The sequence below is a fragment of the Rhinopithecus bieti genome, unplaced genomic scaffold (genome assembly GCF_001698545.2).
Source record: "Rhinopithecus bieti isolate Rb0 unplaced genomic scaffold, ASM169854v2 scaffold_23881, whole genome shotgun sequence".
Taxonomy (NCBI): domain Eukaryota; kingdom Metazoa; phylum Chordata; class Mammalia; order Primates; family Cercopithecidae; genus Rhinopithecus; species Rhinopithecus bieti.
Window position 1 is genome coordinate 1,237,819 of NW_016811421.1, and position 18,121 is coordinate 1,255,939.

Sequence of the window (18,121 nt, forward strand, 5' to 3'; positions counted from 1 at the left end):
TAGGTAAATTGCATGCCACAGGGGTTTGGTGTAGAGATTATTTCATCATCCAAATAATAAGCATAGTATCTGATAGGCAATTTATCCATCCTCACCCTTTTCTCACTTTCCACCTTCAAGTAGGCCCCAGTGTCTGTTGTTCCCTTCTTTGTGTCCTTGTGTTCTCAATATTTAGCTTCCACTTATAGGTTAGAACTTGCAGTGTTTGGATTTCTGTTTCTGAGTTAGTTTGCCTAGGATAATGGCTTCTAGCTCCATCCATGTTGCTGCAAAGGACATGATCTCATTCTTATGGTTGTGCAATATTTCATGGTGTATATGTACCACATTTTCTTTATCCAGTCTACTCTTGATGGGCATTTAGGTTGATTCTTAACATATTTTCTTGACTAACAAGTTTGAAATGTCATCAATATTGCCACCTGCTCCTGAAAAATATACTGACCATATGAGACTTTTACTTTAATCATTTCTTCCACTTTCAGAGTATTATTCCTGTTGACTTAGTTCTACCTTATTTTCATCCTACCAAAATTATTTATTATTATTTTTGAACTTTTTAAAGTTAGTATTTGTATAGTTTTACCCATATATTTACCCATTTCTTAGTTGACATAGCTTCCTAAATTTCTCTTTTCTTCTTGGCCGATTTCTTTATTTTTTCAATAAATATTTTTTTCAGAAGATGTTTTCAGTAAAAGTATGTTAGCACTAAACTCTTTCAGCCTTTGGTTGAAATGCCATTGTTTAGTTTGCTTTGTAAGAATAATTTAGCTGGTGCAGTCTGGATTGTGTACTAATTCCATTGTCTGCTGGCAACTATGGTTTCTGTTTCCATGTTTTTAGTCTGTTTATAATTTCTTGCAGTAATTCATTTTTGCCTTAGGCTGTTTTGCAATATTTTTTTTATTCTTTAGATTTCCTGTAGAGGAATTATGATTCACATAAGTGTGAATATATTTTCACATATATTTTTTTCAGATTTACTGTTTCATGAATCTGAAGACTCCATAGTTCAAAAAAGTTCTTAGTTATTATTTCTTCAAATATTTTCTTTCCACATTCTATTTATCAAGAAATCCTTCCAGACATTTGGTTGCAATTGGATAATTTTCTCAAATCTAACTTATAATCCACAAATTTATCTTCATCAGGTTATAAAATGTTCTTAACTCATTAATTGTATTTTTAAGTTAATAAGTATTTTAAAAATTCTAAAATCTACCTTTTATTAACTATATTTATTATCTTTTTACTATACTGTTCTTGTATTTTCCATTATTTCCTTAAGACCATTAAGTATTTAAAGTACTGGCTGGGTGTGGTGGCTCACACCTGTAATCCCAGCATTTTGGGAGGCCAAAGCCGGTGGATTATGAGGTCAGGAGATTGAGACCATCCTGGCTAACAGAGGGAAACCCCATCTCTACTAAAAATACAAAAAATTAGCCAGGCATGGTGGCGGGCGCCTGTAGTCCCAGCTACTCGGGAGGCTGAGGCAGGAGAATGGCATGAACCCGGGAGGCAGAGCTTGCATTGAGCCGAGATGGTGCCACTGCACTCCTGGACAACAGAGCGATACTCCATCTAAAAAAAAAAAAAAAAAAAAAAAAAAAAAAAAGTATTTAAAGTACTTCTTTTTTGTCTCTATTATTTTATTCTATTATTTGACATTCTTGAGGAGGTTTACATTGTGTTAGTTTACTTTAATTCATTGTGAGTTATTTTCTTTTATGTTTTGTACTTTGCCATCTGAATTATTTTCAGCTGGGCTTTAATTGTGGCTCCTAAGTTTTCTTAGGATTTGAGAGGAGTTTGTGTTTGTATCTCTTATGTACTCCAGGGGTCTCCTTGATGCTAATGTCTTGACTAAGGTGTTCATGAACTAGTTAGATAATGTCAATTGAAATCATAAACTCACACACAGCACAGGACCAGCTTAGAAATACTTAGTTATTATGAGCCCAAGTCAAGCAGACAAGATTCTTGTCATTCATATCATTTTGTTGATGGGATGGCTTTTTTCTACCTTGTTCTTTCATTGAATATATACAGATGCTCTTTGACGTACAATGGAGTTACATCCTACTATACCTATCATAAATCAAAAATACTGTAAGTTGGAAATGCATTTAGTGTTGGTAACACTGAAGATGGTTCCCAGCTTACAATGGTTTGATTTATATATATATATAATATATATTTTACTTTATGAGGATGCAAACACAGTGTATTCAGTAGAAACCATGAGCCCATTGTAAGTCATAAGGAGATCCTTGATTTACCATGGGGTTACATGCTGACCAAACCATTGTAAAATCCAAAAATCTTAAGTCGAACTCCATCTTAAGTTGGAGACTGTCTCTGTAAGTTTGTGGGAATCTCAATTTCTCAGTTTCTGTCTTCATTTTCCATTGCATGAGCCAAAGTCTTTGCTACTGTTTCTCCCTCTAAATTTCCTAGTCTTCCTACCACACAAACACACTTTTCTATTCAGGACATCTGTTGCACCAGCTTAGATGCTTACCTAAGATGCTTAACTTATATGCTAGAATTTTCGAGTTTTGATTCTCTCTTTTTGAACCCTGTAATTTCTCTTATCTTCTTTGGAGTCTTCCATGCCTTTAAAATTAATCTTAAACAATGTATATTACCTGTCTTTCTAACTGTTTGTAGCTGAGAGTTTTTAACAATATTACCAGAACATGAAATGCTTGCTTGCTTGCTTTCCAAGTCATAATTACACAGAGTTATACTTAATTGGGAACTAAAATCATAACACAGATGGGAAAGATCCTAAATAATGTATCAAAACGTTGCATCAAAATGTCATTATAAAAAAATCAAACAATGTGAATTTTTTTTCTTTTTTTTTTTTTTTTTTTTTTTTTTTTTTTTTGTTTGAGACAGAGTCTTACTGCTTGTCCCCAGGCTAGAGTGCAATTGGGCAATCTCGGCTCATTGCAACCTCCACCTCCCGGCTTCAAGTGATTCTCCTGCCTCAGCCTCCCAAGTAGCTGGGACTACAGGCTCCAGCCACCACATCTGGCTAATTTTTGTATTTTTAATAGAGATGGGGTTTCACCATGTTGGCCAGGCTGATCTCGAACTCCTGACCTCAGGTAATCCGCCCACCTCAGCCTCCTGAAGTGCTGGGATTACAGGCGCGAGCCACCATGCTCGGCCAACAATGTGAATTTTTGAATTATTTAGAAGTAACATAAAGACTTATCTTAGGACTGACAAAGGTTCTACTGAAAGTCCTTTACTTCTGTTTCTTTGCCTGAATTATTTCAAGTGTTTCATATTTACTACTCTCTTTTCACTACCACACTAATATAAATCTGTTGATAGATTGAATTAATGTTCTAGCTCCGAGACCTACTTTTGAACTGTCATCTGTCATCTTTATGTGATTACCACTAGTGTTGTGCTGGTCTGGTAGATGTAACTGATCCATAAAAATTAAATTGGTTAAGACTGTCAGGGTGATCTGTTTGTTTTTTATGCAAGGTTATTCAGAGCACTGTAAATAAAAAAAAAAAAACCCTGAAAGAGAACTGTAATTACTTTGAGATTAAAAAATAAAGTAGAAGCAATGTTTGAAGATAATGGACAGTTACTATTATTATTGGCATATTTATTTCTAATGCTTGCGATGCATATTGAAAGTGTTTTTATTTATTATTAACACTATTGAGATTACTATGGAAAGTAATAAGATGAACATAATGAACAATCATATTTTATCCCATTGTTAATGTCTGAAATAAAGCATTTCACTGATCAGGTTGTGTTAACGGATAATTAGATTCCTTCATTATTTATTTTTTATTAGAGGTGTTCGTTAGAAGCCAAGTAAGTATGTCATAGTTGTAACTGGTTCTCATGGCCTTAGAAAGGACACTGAGTTTTTTTAACAGAAGGATTTCTGTCTTTTAAAAACAATCTTTTGGTACTATCTTAATAAATTAAACTATAGCTCATTTAACCCAAGTACCTTCTACTTCTCTTCTCTGGTTAATGATCATCTTTCATTCTGAGTATTTAACTGGAAGACTTGAGAATATACTGATGGTGTGGAATATTGCTCTGATGGTTTATAGAAATTACACTTTGGATAGCTGCTTTTTTCCCCTAAATGATTGTCCATGAGCGTTAACTCTCTGTTCTCAGCAGCTTTGAATACTTGACTCCTTAAAGCTTCCAATATTTTCACCTCCACCTTAGCTAACGTACTCTAGAAGTGCAGAGAATGAAGGAAGATTCAGTGTTTATTGTGTGCAGCATGCTTTTTACACATCGTTTAATTTAAATAACTCACTCTGGGACTGCCTTTATTTGTAAAAACTTCCATGAAAGGACATTCTTAGCAATTAAAAGTAAAATAATTTGGATAATAATAGCAGATATTTATTGAGTGCTTAATCTGTAAAAGATTTAAGTTTCTCTGACTTAATCCTTACATGAACACTTGTGGTTGAGGTAGATACTATTATTATCAACATTTTGAGGAGGATGCTGTGCTTTGCAGAGATTGACTTACTTGTTTAAGGTGAAACTGCTCATATGTAGCAGAGCTGGGACTTGAACCTCAGTCCAAATGACACCAAAATCTGCTTTTAATTATTATGCAATACTATCAGTTCCATGAGACAGGGAGCAGTTTTGTCTGCTATCCCTAGAACCTAGCTAAGTGCCTTTTACCTGCTAGGAGTTTGGTATATCTTTGTTGGATGAATGAAAAAAGTTGAGTGAACTGGAAAAATACTTCCTTACATTTAATGTAAATTGTGTTTTTTTTTTTCATTTGTCATATTATTAGGGAAAAAATAATTTGTCAATGTTTTCTTTGTTAAAGTATGTGTTTTCTTTGTTAAAGTATGTGATGTTGACTTGGCACTTTTGGTTTAGTTTGCAATCTATTAATAATTTGGCTTAGCTTGTAATCTGTTAATAATTTTCATGCTCCTATTTATTTTTCTACTAGGTAATTGCTCTGCCAGTAGAGTAAACTGTCATGGATATTAGTGCTTTCATTAAGATCTCGAAAGTGTTAAAAGCTAGGTTTCTGTTAAATGTTGCAATTTAAATTGAGTAAGATGTTAGCTTTTTCTTTTAATTAAAGTCTTTACTAAATCAGTATGTATAAATACTGAAGAAGATTGTCTTGCAAAATATAAAACATTAGGGAAGGACAAAAAAATTAAACACTGGAAAACAGATCTTTTTCTTACGAATCTGTAGCTGTGATCAGTCGCTGATGAGTATAATGCTGCATCCTCATTCTGCTACTGGGCTTTAGCGGAAAGCATGTCTTAAATCACCCTGGATTACTGTATCTCCAGCCCAAAGATCATTCAGTGGCTGTAGTGTGCTGGTTTAGGAACTTGTGGGAAAGTTGTCAGACTTTGTTCCATCATAGGTTGATTTCTCTGGCAAGTGAAGCCTAATTATCGTTTAGATTCATCAGAGAAAAAGCTTCAGTTTTTTCTTCTAAGATTCTTGTTATAAGTTCCTTTACTACTTTTTTACCTTCTGGCCAAGAAGAAAAGGAGAGAAAATTGTCATCTTTAAAATTCCTGATTTAAATGAAAACCTCACTATTACTCTTTTATTTTTCCATTAGTACCTTTTCTGCAAGTCCATTCCAAAGCTTGAGACTGTGTTTTTCTTAACTCATGTGAGAAGTCATCTTTCCTAGTGGCTTTCTGAGCAATAGTTACATGAACTTCTTAATTTGAATCATTGCAATTGAAAACCCTGTTTCCCCTTAATGATCCTATCAAGATTTCAATTTGCATATAAAACTGCCTGTGGGTTCAACCAGTTCCTGAAATAATTCAAGTTTTAATCCAAATTTATCAGTACAGAAATTAAAACACATGTAAACAGCACTTAATGCTTTAAAACAGCTGTGTGATGATTTCTTCACAGCGCTCCCCTGATAATTAAATTATTAAATCACTCTGCATCCTTCTCTGGGCCACACTGTTCTAGATTTTTAACATTTCCTCAGATAATTTATTTCTTAATTCTTATTTCAAAGCATCATTTAATTTCCATTTTCTTCTACTTTGAGAACACTGGAATAGAACATTTTATGCCAATCAAATGGAACGAGTATTTAATACAATGGGAATATTATTCTTCATAGCTCAACCATTCTACTGATCAGTATGGAGATTACTAGAAGGATTCTCACTAAAAATTTAAATAGAGCTACAGTCATTAGCCATTTCTTGGTATTCATGGGAGACTGGTTTCAGGACCTCTGTAGATATCAAAGTCCACAGATGTTCAAGTCCCTTGTATAAAACGGCATAGTATTTGCAAATAAACTATGCACGTCTAGTATACTTTGAATCATCTCTAGATTGCTTATAATACCTAATACAACATAAATGCTGTGTAAATAGTTATTATACTGTAGTATTCAGGAACTAATAAAGTAGAAAAAGCCTGTACATGTTTAGTACAGATCCAACTATCTGTTTTTTCTTCTTTTGCATGTGAACTGAAATACAACCATTCTCTTTCTTCCTCTTTCCTCCCTTTCATCACTCCTCCTTCCATTTTCTCTCTCCTCCTGCTCCTCATTTTCTCCTATCCTAACCAGGGTCCCCGTGGTCCTGAGGGAGTACCAGGAGAGAGGGGCTTACCCGGAGAAGGATTTCCAGGACCAAAGGTAACAATACCTTCAGTACCAGGAAAAGGTGCTTTGTCTTGCATGCTCATGAATTACAAATTTTAAAAATGTGTCCTAGCCAATTTTTAGAAGTTAAGTATTTTTCTGACCATCTTTATTCTATTAAATGAAGGAATATGTAATTTTCCCTGTAATGTGAAAGTACAGTAAAATTTGGAACTATAAATAAGTAATTGAAAGACTTCTACTTCATGTAATTACTACATATGAAATTAGAAAAATCTCTTAAAGTAGTTTGCAGTCATTAAAGCTACAGTGATAAATAACATCCTTATGCCCAGAGGTTAAATCATTATGTGTAGCTATGGCAATGCTTTGCTCACAGCTTTGTTTGTGAAACACAGATAAGAAACCAATCTGTAATAGTACTGCCATCAATATAATAAGAAAGAAAATTTTACCACAGGAACCAAATGTTATGAAAGACCTCCTTTTTACCTGGCCACTGAGAATTTCCTATCATTTCCCATATATAATTCTTGAGCTCAAGTTGTTCTGCACCAAGGATTGGCAAACTTTTTCTGTAAAGGGGCAGATAGCAAATATTTTAGGCTTTGTGAGCCATATGGTATCTGCTGTAACTACTTAACTCTGCTGTTGTAGCTCGAAAGCAGCCATAAACAATATATAAATGAATGAATGTGACTATATTTATAAATAAAAACTATATTTATAGTAAAAAAAACAGGCAGTGGGCTGAATTTGGCTTATGGGCTGTAGTTTGCTGTCCCCTGCTATAGGCAGTTTGTATATAATCTTTGGCACATTTGCTGAAGGCCACGTTAAAAAGCGTTTTCCAAAATACATTGAGCAGCATTGACAATGTTTCAGAGTATATAAAGATACATTTTGGAGTCCTTCTTCCTTTATTTCCAAAGTTTTCCCTCAAAACGCACACATGCATATACACACATACTGCCCAGAGAAGTACATGCAGCTTTCTAAGTGTCTGAGACCCTCCACATCAGTCATTCCGTCAGGTTACTAAGATATGACCTTCTCAGTATGGCCTCATGCTCTAAAAGTGCATTTCATTCTCAGCTTCTTCCACCATGATCAATATTCAATTACCTATGAGAATCCTAAATCTCTACTAGAGGGAAAACAATTAGATAAAAACAAATAATTCACCCTCAGTTGTGAGTGACAAAGATGCCCTTGTTAACAAACACATTTTAATTTGTCATGATAATGGAGATAATATGTTGGATAAAGGGATATTACTAACACCTCTGACTAATCACAGTATCACTGTCAGAAGACAGGTCAGCAACTTGGCTTGACATCAAGGAAAGTTTTATAACACACAGTTTGAAATTTTTTTGGCACTTAGTAAATTTCTATTTCTATTTATGTGTAGCCTAAATAATCTGAAAAATTCAAATAGAATTATTTCTCTTTAAAATCTGTGTTTTCTAAAGAGAAAGAAATAAATGAGAAACGAGTATGTGAAACATTAAGAAGAGTATTCCAGGGTATTTCATAATGACAGGTTCAACATACTTTTATATTATATAAAGTATTATCATACTTTAGTGATACTCTTGTATGTAATAGCTCATGAGCATTGACCTCTATCTCATCAAAGAAAGAACACATCATGTTCTGTGCTGTTATAGGGTCAAGTATATGCAGTTATATTCTGTGGTAATGATCAGAAGAACCCATTAGTCAGAATATTTCATTCCTCAACCAGTCAGACCGATGGGTGTCCTCTGTATGTCCTATTTGGGGCTAATTTGTAAATGTTCTTTGATTTTACTCTTGGTTCTAATAAATTTATTAAATGAATGCTACTTCTGATTGATTATATGGTTTATTTTTCATAAAAATGCATGAAGTATTATGACTTGATACAAATTATATTAAGGACAGAGTTGTTTACTTAGGTCATGTAACTATAGAAGCATATCCAAGAAGATTTTCCATGAATTCTTTTAAACATAAATTTTCAATGAATGTTTATAAACACAGACAAAAAAATTTAGTGATCTAATCCTAGCAAGTATTAGTTCACATATTAGTATGAGAGATAAATTTTCCTTTTGTGATGGACCCAGTTTCAGCAATATTAAGGAAAAGGAGGCTTGATCCAGCTAGTTATACTACGTGATTGATTAGGTGCTCCATTTCCAGAATATTTTTGTTTAAATTGGGAACTGAGCTCTTTTCTAACTTCAGGGATGCTACATATGTGTTTTGCTTGGATAACTTCCTTCTTGTTTAAGTGTTATGACTAATGTATTTTTTGCAAGTTGCGAATCTCAGAGTCAATTAGAATTACCCATTTGTAGTAAACAATGACTATGGATGCTTGATTTAAAAAATAATTTTGAAGCACAATTCATAGTATTTGTAATGTAAACTCTTTTAAAATTCGGATTTTGGTTGGTGCATTGATATCCCTCCCTTGTACTTTCAGGGTGAAAAAGGTTCTGAAGGACCAACTGGCCCACAGGGATTACAAGGCCTGTCAATCAAAGGGGACAAGGTACTGTATAATAGGGTATACACTAGAAACAATGCCAATAAAATTGTCATCTTTTTTATGTATGTACATTTCTGAACTGTATACATGACAACTATGCCATACAGGTATCTGGTTAATTATAAATCTAGTATGTTCTTTTTTAAAAATAATTTTTTTATTTCCATAGGTTATTTAGGAACAGGTGGTGATAGGTTACATAAGTTCTTTAGTGGTGATTTGTGAGATTTTGGTGCGCCCATCACCCAAGCAGTATACAGTGAACCCAATTTGTGGTCTTTTATCCCTCACCCTCTTCCCATCCTTTTGCCTGAGACCCCAAAGTCCATTGTGTCTTTTTTATGCCTTTGCATCCTCATAGCCTAGCTCCCACATATGAGTAAGAACATACGATGTTTGGTTTTCTATTTCTGAGTTACTTCACTTAGAATAATAGTCTCCAATCTCATTCAGGTCACTGCGAATACCGTTAATTCATTCCTTTTTATGGCTGAGTAGTATTTCATCATATATGTGTATATATACACACACACACTATAATATATGTATCATAGTTTCTTTATCCACTCATTGATTGATGGGCATTTGGGTTGATTCCATGTTTTTGCAATTGCAAATTGTGCTGCTATAAACATGTATGTGCAAGTACCTTTTTCGTATAAGACTTCTTTTCCTCTGGGTAGACACCCAGTAGTGGGAATGCTGGATCCAATGATGGTTATACTTTTAGTTCTCTAAGGAATCTCCACATTGTTTTCCATACTGGTTGTACTAGTTTACATTCCCACCAGCAAGGTAGAAGTGTTCACTGTTCACTGCATCTACGCCAACATCTATTATTTTTTGATTTTTTGATTATGGCCATTCTTGCAGGATAAGGTGGTATCACATTGTGGTTTTGATTTGCATTTCCCTGATCATTAGTGGTGTAGAGCATTTTTTCATGTTTGTTGGCCATTTGTATATCTTCTTTTGAGAATTGTGCATTCATGTCCTTAGCTCACTTTTAATGGGATTGTTTGTTTCTTTCTTGATAATTTGTTTGAGTTCATTGAAGATTCTGGATATTAGCCCTTTGTCACATGTATAGATTGTGAAGATTTTCTCCCATTCTGTGTGTTGTCTGTTTATTCTGCTAACTGTTCCTTTTGCTGTGCAAAAGCTTTTAGTTTAGGTCCCAGCTATTTATCTTTGTTTTATTGCATTTGCTTTTGGGTGCTTCATCATGAAATCCTTGCCTAAGCCAATGTCTAGAAGGGGTTTTCAATGTTATCTTCTAGAATTTTATAGTTTCAGGTTTAGATTTAAGTCCTTGATCCATCTTGAGCTAATTTTATATAAGGTGAGAGATGAGGATCTAGTTTTATTCTTCTACGTGTGGCTTGCCAATTATTACAGCTGAATTATTCCAGTTGAATAGGGTGTCCTTTCCCCACTCTATACTCTTGTTTGCTTTGTCAAAGATCAGTTGGCTGTAAGTATGATGGTTTATTTCTGGGTTCTTTATTTTGTTCCACTGGTCTATGTGGCTATTTTATACCAGTACCATGCTGTTTTGGTAACTATGGCCTTATAGTGTAGTTTGAAATCAGGTAATTGATGCCTCCAGATTTGTTCTTTTGCTTAGTCATGCTTTGGCTCTGTGGGCTCTTTTTTGGTTCCATATGAATTTTAGAATTGTTTTTTCTAATTCTGTGAAGAATGATGGTGGTATTTTGATGGGAATTTCATTGAATTTGTAGATTGCTTTTGGCAGTATGGTCATTGTCACAATATTGATTCTACCTATCCATGAGCATGGGCTGTGTTTCCATTTGTTTGTGTCATCTATGATTACTTTCAGCAGTGTTTTGTAGTTTTCCCTGTAGAGGTCCTTCACCTCCTTGGTTAAGTATATTCCTAAGTATTTTATTTTATTTTTTGCAGCTATTGTAAAAAGGGTTGAGTTCTTGATTTGATTCTCAGCTTGTTTGCTGTTGGTCTATGGAAGAGCTACTGATTTGTGTACATTAATTTTGTATCTGGAAACTTTGTTGAATTCTTTTATCAATTCTAGGAGCTTTCTGGAGGAGTCTTTAGGGTTTTCTAGGTAAACAATCATATCATCAGCAAACAGACAGTTTGACTTCCTCTTTACCAATTTGGAAGTTCTTTATTTCTTTCTCTTATCTGATTGCTCTGGCTAGGACTTCCAGTACTATGTGGTGGAGGGGTGGTGAGAGTGGGCATGCTTGTCTTGTTCCAGCTCTCAGAGGAAATGCTTTCAGCTTTTCTGCATTCACTATTATGTTGGCTATAGGTTTGTCATAGATGGCTGTTACTACCTTGAGGTTTGCTCCTTGCATGCCAATTTTGCTGAGAGTTTTCATCATAAAGTGATGCTGGATTTTGTCAAATACTTTTTCTGCATCTGTTGAGATGATCATGTGATTTCTGTTTGTTGTTTTGTTTTTTTGAGGCAGGGTCTTACTTTGTTGCCCAGGCTGGAGTGCAGTGGTACCATCTCAGTTCACTGCAACCTCCACCTCACAGGTTGAAGCAGAAGGCTCCTGCCTCAGCCTTCTGAGTAGCTTGGATTGTAGGTGCCCACCACCACATCCAGCTAAATTTTATATTTTTAATAGAGATGGGGTTTCACCATGTTGGCCAGGCCAGTCTCGAACTTCTGACCTCAAGTGATACACCTGCCTTGACCTCCCAAAGTGCTGGGATTACAGGTGTGAGCCACCGTGCCCAGCCTGTTTTATTCTGTTCATGTGGTGTATCACATTTATTGACTTGTGTATGTTAAACTCATCCTTGCATCCCTGGTATGAAACCCATTTGATCATGGTGGATTATCTTTTCTATATATTGTTGGATTCAGTTAGCTAGTATTTTGTTAAAGATTTTAGCATCTATGTTCAGCAGGGATATTGGTCTGTAGTTTTCTCTTTGGTTATGTCCTTTCCTGGTTTTGGTCTTAGGGTGATACTGGCTTCATAGAATGTTGCAGGAAGGGTTCCCTTTTTCTCTATCTCGTGGAATAGTGTCAATAGGATTGATACCAATTCTTTGAATGTCTGGTAGAATTTTGCTGTGAATCCTTCTAGTCCTGGACATTTTTTGTTGGTAATTTTTAAATTACCATTTCAATCTCACTGCTTGTTATTGGTCTGTTAAGAGTATCTACTTCTTCCTGATTTAAGCTAGGAAGGTTGTATCTTTTCAGGAATTTATTCATCTCCTCTAGGTTTTCTACTTTATGTGCATAAAGGTGTCCATAGTAGCCTTGAATGATCCTTTGGATTTCTGTTTGGATTTCTTTTTGATTTTTGGTGCCAGTTGTAAATCTCCTGTTTCATTTCTAATTGAGCTTATTTGGATTTTCTCCCTTCTTTTCTTGGTTAATCTTGTTAATGGTCTATCAATTTATCTTTTCTTTTCTTTGTTTTTTTTTTTTTTTTTTTTTTTTTTTNTGCAAATTGTGCTGCTATAAACATGTATGTGCAAGTACCTTTTTCGTATAAGACTTCTTTTCCTCTGGGTAGACACCCAGTAGTGGGAATGCTGGATCCAATGATGGTTATACTTTTAGTTCTCTAAGGAATCTCCACATTGTTTTCCATACTGGTTGTACTAGTTTACATTCCCACCAGCAAGGTAGAAGTGTTCACTGTTCACTGCATCTACGCCAACATCTATTATTTTTTGATTTTTTGATTATGGCCATTCTTGCAGGATAAGGTGGTATCACATTGTGGTTTTGATTTGCATTTCCCTGATCATTAGTGGTGTAGAGCATTTTTTCATGTTTGTTGGCCATTTGTATATCTTCTTTTGAGAATTGTGCATTCATGTCCTTAGCTCACTTTTTAATGGGATTGTTTGTTTCTTTCTTGATAATTTGTTTGAGTTCATTGAAGATTCTGGATATTAGCCCTTTGTCACATGTATAGATTGTGAAGATTTTCTCCCATTCTGTGTGTTGTCTGTTTATTCTGCTAACTGTTCCTTTTGCTGTGCAAAAGCTTTTTAGTTTAGGTCCCAGCTATTTATCTTTGTTTTTATTGCATTTGCTTTTGGGTGCTTCATCATGAAATCCTTGCCTAAGCCAATGTCTAGAAGGGGTTTTTCAATGTTATCTTCTAGAATTTTTATAGTTTCAGGTTTAGATTTAAGTCCTTGATCCATCTTGAGCTAATTTTTATATAAGGTGAGAGATGAGGATCTAGTTTTATTCTTCTACGTGTGGCTTGCCAATTATTACAGCTGAATTATTCCAGTTGAATAGGGTGTCCTTTCCCCACTCTATACTCTTGTTTGCTTTGTCAAAGATCAGTTGGCTGTAAGTATGATGGTTTATTTCTGGGTTCTTTATTTTGTTCCACTGGTCTATGTGGCTATTTTTATACCAGTACCATGCTGTTTTGGTAACTATGGCCTTATAGTGTAGTTTGAAATCAGGTAATTGATGCCTCCAGATTTGTTCTTTTTGCTTAGTCATGCTTTGGCTCTGTGGGCTCTTTTTTGGTTCCATATGAATTTTAGAATTGTTTTTTCTAATTCTGTGAAGAATGATGGTGGTATTTTGATGGGAATTTCATTGAATTTGTAGATTGCTTTTGGCAGTATGGTCATTGTCACAATATTGATTCTACCTATCCATGAGCATGGGCTGTGTTTCCATTTGTTTGTGTCATCTATGATTACTTTCAGCAGTGTTTTGTAGTTTTCCCTGTAGAGGTCCTTCACCTCCTTGGTTAAGTATATTCCTAAGTATTTTATTTTATTTTTTGCAGCTATTGTAAAAAGGGTTGAGTTCTTGATTTGATTCTCAGCTTGTTTGCTGTTGGTCTATGGAAGAGCTACTGATTTGTGTACATTAATTTTGTATCTGGAAACTTTGTTGAATTCTTTTATCAATTCTAGGAGCTTTCTGGAGGAGTCTTTAGGGTTTTCTAGGTAAACAATCATATCATCAGCAAACAGACAGTTTGACTTCCTCTTTACCAATTTGGAAGTTCTTTATTTCTTTCTCTTATCTGATTGCTCTGGCTAGGACTTCCAGTACTATGTGGTGGAGGGGTGGTGAGAGTGGGCATGCTTGTCTTGTTCCAGCTCTCAGAGGAAATGCTTTCAGCTTTTCTGCATTCACTATTATGTTGGCTATAGGTTTGTCATAGATGGCTGTTACTACCTTGAGGTTTGCTCCTTGCATGCCAATTTTGCTGAGAGTTTTCATCATAAAGTGATGCTGGATTTTGTCAAATACTTTTCTGCATCTGTTGAGATGATCATGTGATTTCTGTTTGTTGTTTTGTTTTTTTGAGGCAGGGTCTTACTTTGTTGCCCAGGCTGGAGTGCAGTGGTACCATCTCAGTTCACTGCAACCTCCACCTCACAGGTTGAAGCAGAAGGCTCCTGCCTCAGCCTTCTGAGTAGCTTGGATTGTAGGTGCCCACCACCACATCCAGCTAAATTTTATATTTTAATAGAGATGGGGTTTCACCATGTTGGCCAGGCCAGTCTCGAACTTCTGACCTCAAGTGATACACCTGCCTTGACCTCCCAAAGTGCTGGGATTACAGGTGTGAGCCACCGTGCCCAGCCTGTTTTATTCTGTTCATGTGGTGTATCACATTTATTGACTTGTGTATGTTAAACTCATCCTTGCATCCCTGGTATGAAACCCATTTGATCATGGTGGATTATCTTTTCTATATATTGTTGGATTCAGTTAGCTAGTATTTTGTTAAAGATTTTAGCATCTATGTTCAGCAGGGATATTGGTCTGTAGTTTTCTCTTTGGTTATGTCCTTTCCTGGTTTTGGTCTTAGGGTGATACTGGCTTCATAGAATGTTGCAGGAAGGGTTCCCTTTTCTCTATCTCGTGGAATAGTGTCAATAGGATTGATACCAATTCTTTGAATGTCTGGTAGAATTTTGCTGTGAATCCTTCTAGTCCTGGACATTTTTTGTTGGTAATTTTAAATTACCATTTCAATCTCACTGCTTGTTATTGGTCTGTTAAGAGTATCTACTTCTTCCTGATTTAAGCTAGGAAGGTTGTATCTTTTCAGGAATTTATTCATCTCCTCTAGGTTTTCTACTTTATGTGCATAAAGGTGTCCATAGTAGCCTTGAATGATCCTTTGGATTTCTGTTTGGATTTCTTTTGATTTTGGTGCCAGTTGTAAATCTCCTGTTTCATTTCTAATTGAGCTTATTTGGATTTTCTCCCTTCTTTTCTTGGTTAATCTTGTTAATGGTCTATCAATTTATCTTTTCTTTTCTTTGTTTTTTTTTTTTTTTTTTTTGATACAGAGTCTTGTTCTGTCCCCCAAGCTGGAGTTCAGTGGCACAATCTTGGTTCACTGCAAGTTCCGCCTCCTGGGTTCATGCCATTCTCCTGCCTCAGCCTCCCGAGTAGCTGGGACCACAGGCGCCCGCCACCACACCCGACTGACTTTTTTGTATTTTTAGTAGAGATGGGGTTTCATCGTGTTAGCGGATGGTCTCCATCTCCTGACCTTGTGATCCGCCCGCTTCGGCCTCCCAAAGTGCTGGGATTGTAGGCGTGAGCCACCACACCCAACCAATTTATATTTTCAAAGAATGAGTTTTTGTTTAATTTATCTTTTGAATTTTTTATTTTCAATTTCATTCAGTTCTGCTCTGATCTTGGTTATTTCCTTTCTGCTGAGTTTGGGTTTGGTTTGTTCTTGTTTCTCTAGTTCCTTGAGGTGTGACCTTAGATTGTTTGTGCTCTTTCAGAATTTTTGATATAGGTGTTTAGGGCTATGAACTTTCCTCTTAGCACCACCTTTGCAGTATCCCAAAGGTTTTGATAGGTTGTGTCACTACTGTCATTCAGTTCGAAGAATTTTAAAATTTCCATCTTGATTTCATTTTTGACCCAATGATCTTTCAGGAGCAGGTTATTTAATTTCCATGTATTTGCATGGCTTTGAAGGTTCATTTTGGAGTTGATTTCCAGTTTCATTCCACTGTGGTCTGAAAGACTGCTTGGTATAATTTTAATTTTCTTGAACTTATTGAGGCTTGTTTTGTTGCCTTTGATATGGTTTATCTTGGAGAAAGTACCATGCACTGTTGAGTAGAATGTATATTTTGTGGTTGTTGGGTAGAATGTTCTGTAAGTATCTGTTAAGTCCATTTGTTCCAGAGTATAGTTTAAATCCATTGTTTCTTTGTTGACATTCTGTCTTGATGACCTGTCTAGTGCTGTCAGTGGAGTATTAAAGTGCACTACTGTTATTGTGTTGCTGTCTCTCTCATTTCTTAGATATATTAGTAATTGTTTTATAAATTAGGGAGCTCCAGTGTTAGCTGCATATATATTTAGGACTGTGATATTTTTCCATTGGACAAGGCCTTTTATCATTATATAATGACCTTTTTTGTGTTTTTTAACTGTTGCTACTTTAAAGTTTGTTTTATCTGATATAAGAATAGCTACCCCTGGTTGCTTTTGACATCCATTTGCATGAAATGCCATTTTCTATCCCCTTACCTTAAGTTTAAGTGAGTCCTTATGTGTTAGGTGAGTCTCCTGAAGTCAGTAGATAGTTAGTTGGTGAATTCTTATCCATTCTGCAATTCTGTATCTTTGAAGGAGAGCATTTAGGCCATTTACATTCAATGTTAGTATTGAGATGTGAGGTACCATTCATCATGCTATTTGTTGCCTGTATACCTTTTTTTAATCATATTTTTGTTTTATAGGTCATGTGAAATTTTTAAAGAGTTTCTGTTTTGATGTGTTTCCAGGATTCATTTCAAGATTTAGAACTCCTTTTGGCAGTTCTTGTAGTGCTGGGTTGGTAGTGGCAAATTCTCTCAGCATTTGTTTGTCTGAAAAAGACTGTATCTTTCCTTCATATATGAAGCTTAGTTTCGGTGGAAACAAAATTCTTGACTGATAATTGTTTTGTTTGAGGAGGCTGATGATAGGACCCCAATCCCTTCTAGCTTGTAGGGTTTCTGTTAAGAAATCTGCTGTTAATCTGATAGATTTTCCTTTATAGGTTACCTGGTGTTTTTGCCTCACAAGCTGTTAAGATTCTTTCCTTCATCTTAACTTTAGATAACCTGATGACAGTGTGCCTAGGTGATGATCTTTTTTGTGATGAATTTCCCAGGTGTTCTTTGAGCTTCTTGTATTTTGATGTCTAATTCTCTAGCAAGGGTGGGGAAGTTTTCCTCGATTATTCCTCCAAATATATTTTTCAAACTTTTAGATTTCTCTTCTTGCTCAGGAACACCGATTATTCTTAGGTTTGGTTGCTTAACATAATCCCAGACTTCTTAGAGACTTTGTTCATATTTTCTTATTCTTTTTTGTTTGTCTTTGTTGGATTGGGTTAATTCGAAAACTTTGTCTTTGAGCTCTGAAGTTCTTTCTTTTGCCTGTTAAATTCTATAGCTGAGAATTTCCAGAGGGTTTTGCATTTTTTTTTTTTTTTTTTTTTTTTTTTTGAGATGGAGTTTTGCTCTTGTCGCCCAGGCTGGAGTGCAATGGTGCGATCTCAGCTCACCATAACCTCCGCCTCCTGGGTTCAAGTGATTGTCCTGCCTCAGCATCCCGAGTAGCTGGGATTACAGGCACGTGCCACCACACCTGGCTAATTTTTGTATTTTTAGTAGAGATGGGGTTTCACCATGTTGGTCAGGCTGGTCTCGAACTCCTGACCTCAGGTGATCCACCTGCCTTCATATTTTCTTATTCTTTTTTGTTTGTCTTTGTTGGATTGGGTTAATTCGAAAACTTTGTCTTTGAGCTCTGAAGTTCTTTCTTTTGCCTGTTAAATTCTATAGCTGAGAATTTCCAGAGGGTTTTGCATTTCTTTCTTTTTTTTTTTTTTTTTTGAGATGGAGTTTTGCTCTTGTCGCCCAGGCTGGAGTGCAATGGTGCGATCTCA

At 35.5% G+C, this 18,121-nt stretch overlaps 1 protein-coding gene across 3 annotated transcripts in view; it reads left to right on the forward strand.

The window, feature by feature from the left end:
* Positions 1–18,121, forward strand: part of COL28A1 (collagen type XXVIII alpha 1 chain) — a 186,714-nt gene that overhangs the window by 51,265 nt on the left and 117,328 nt on the right. For all 3 annotated transcript variants that reach the window (XR_001889567.1, XR_001889566.1, XM_017893897.1), the window contains exons 14-15: positions 6,620–6,688; positions 9,132–9,200. Coding sequence is in view for 1 of the 3 variants with exons in the window: in XM_017893897.1 (XP_017749386.1) it covers positions 6,620–6,688; positions 9,132–9,200 (138 nt within the window). In the remaining 2 variants the exon portion in view is untranslated. The remainder of the gene's footprint in view (positions 1–6,619; positions 6,689–9,131; positions 9,201–18,121) is intronic.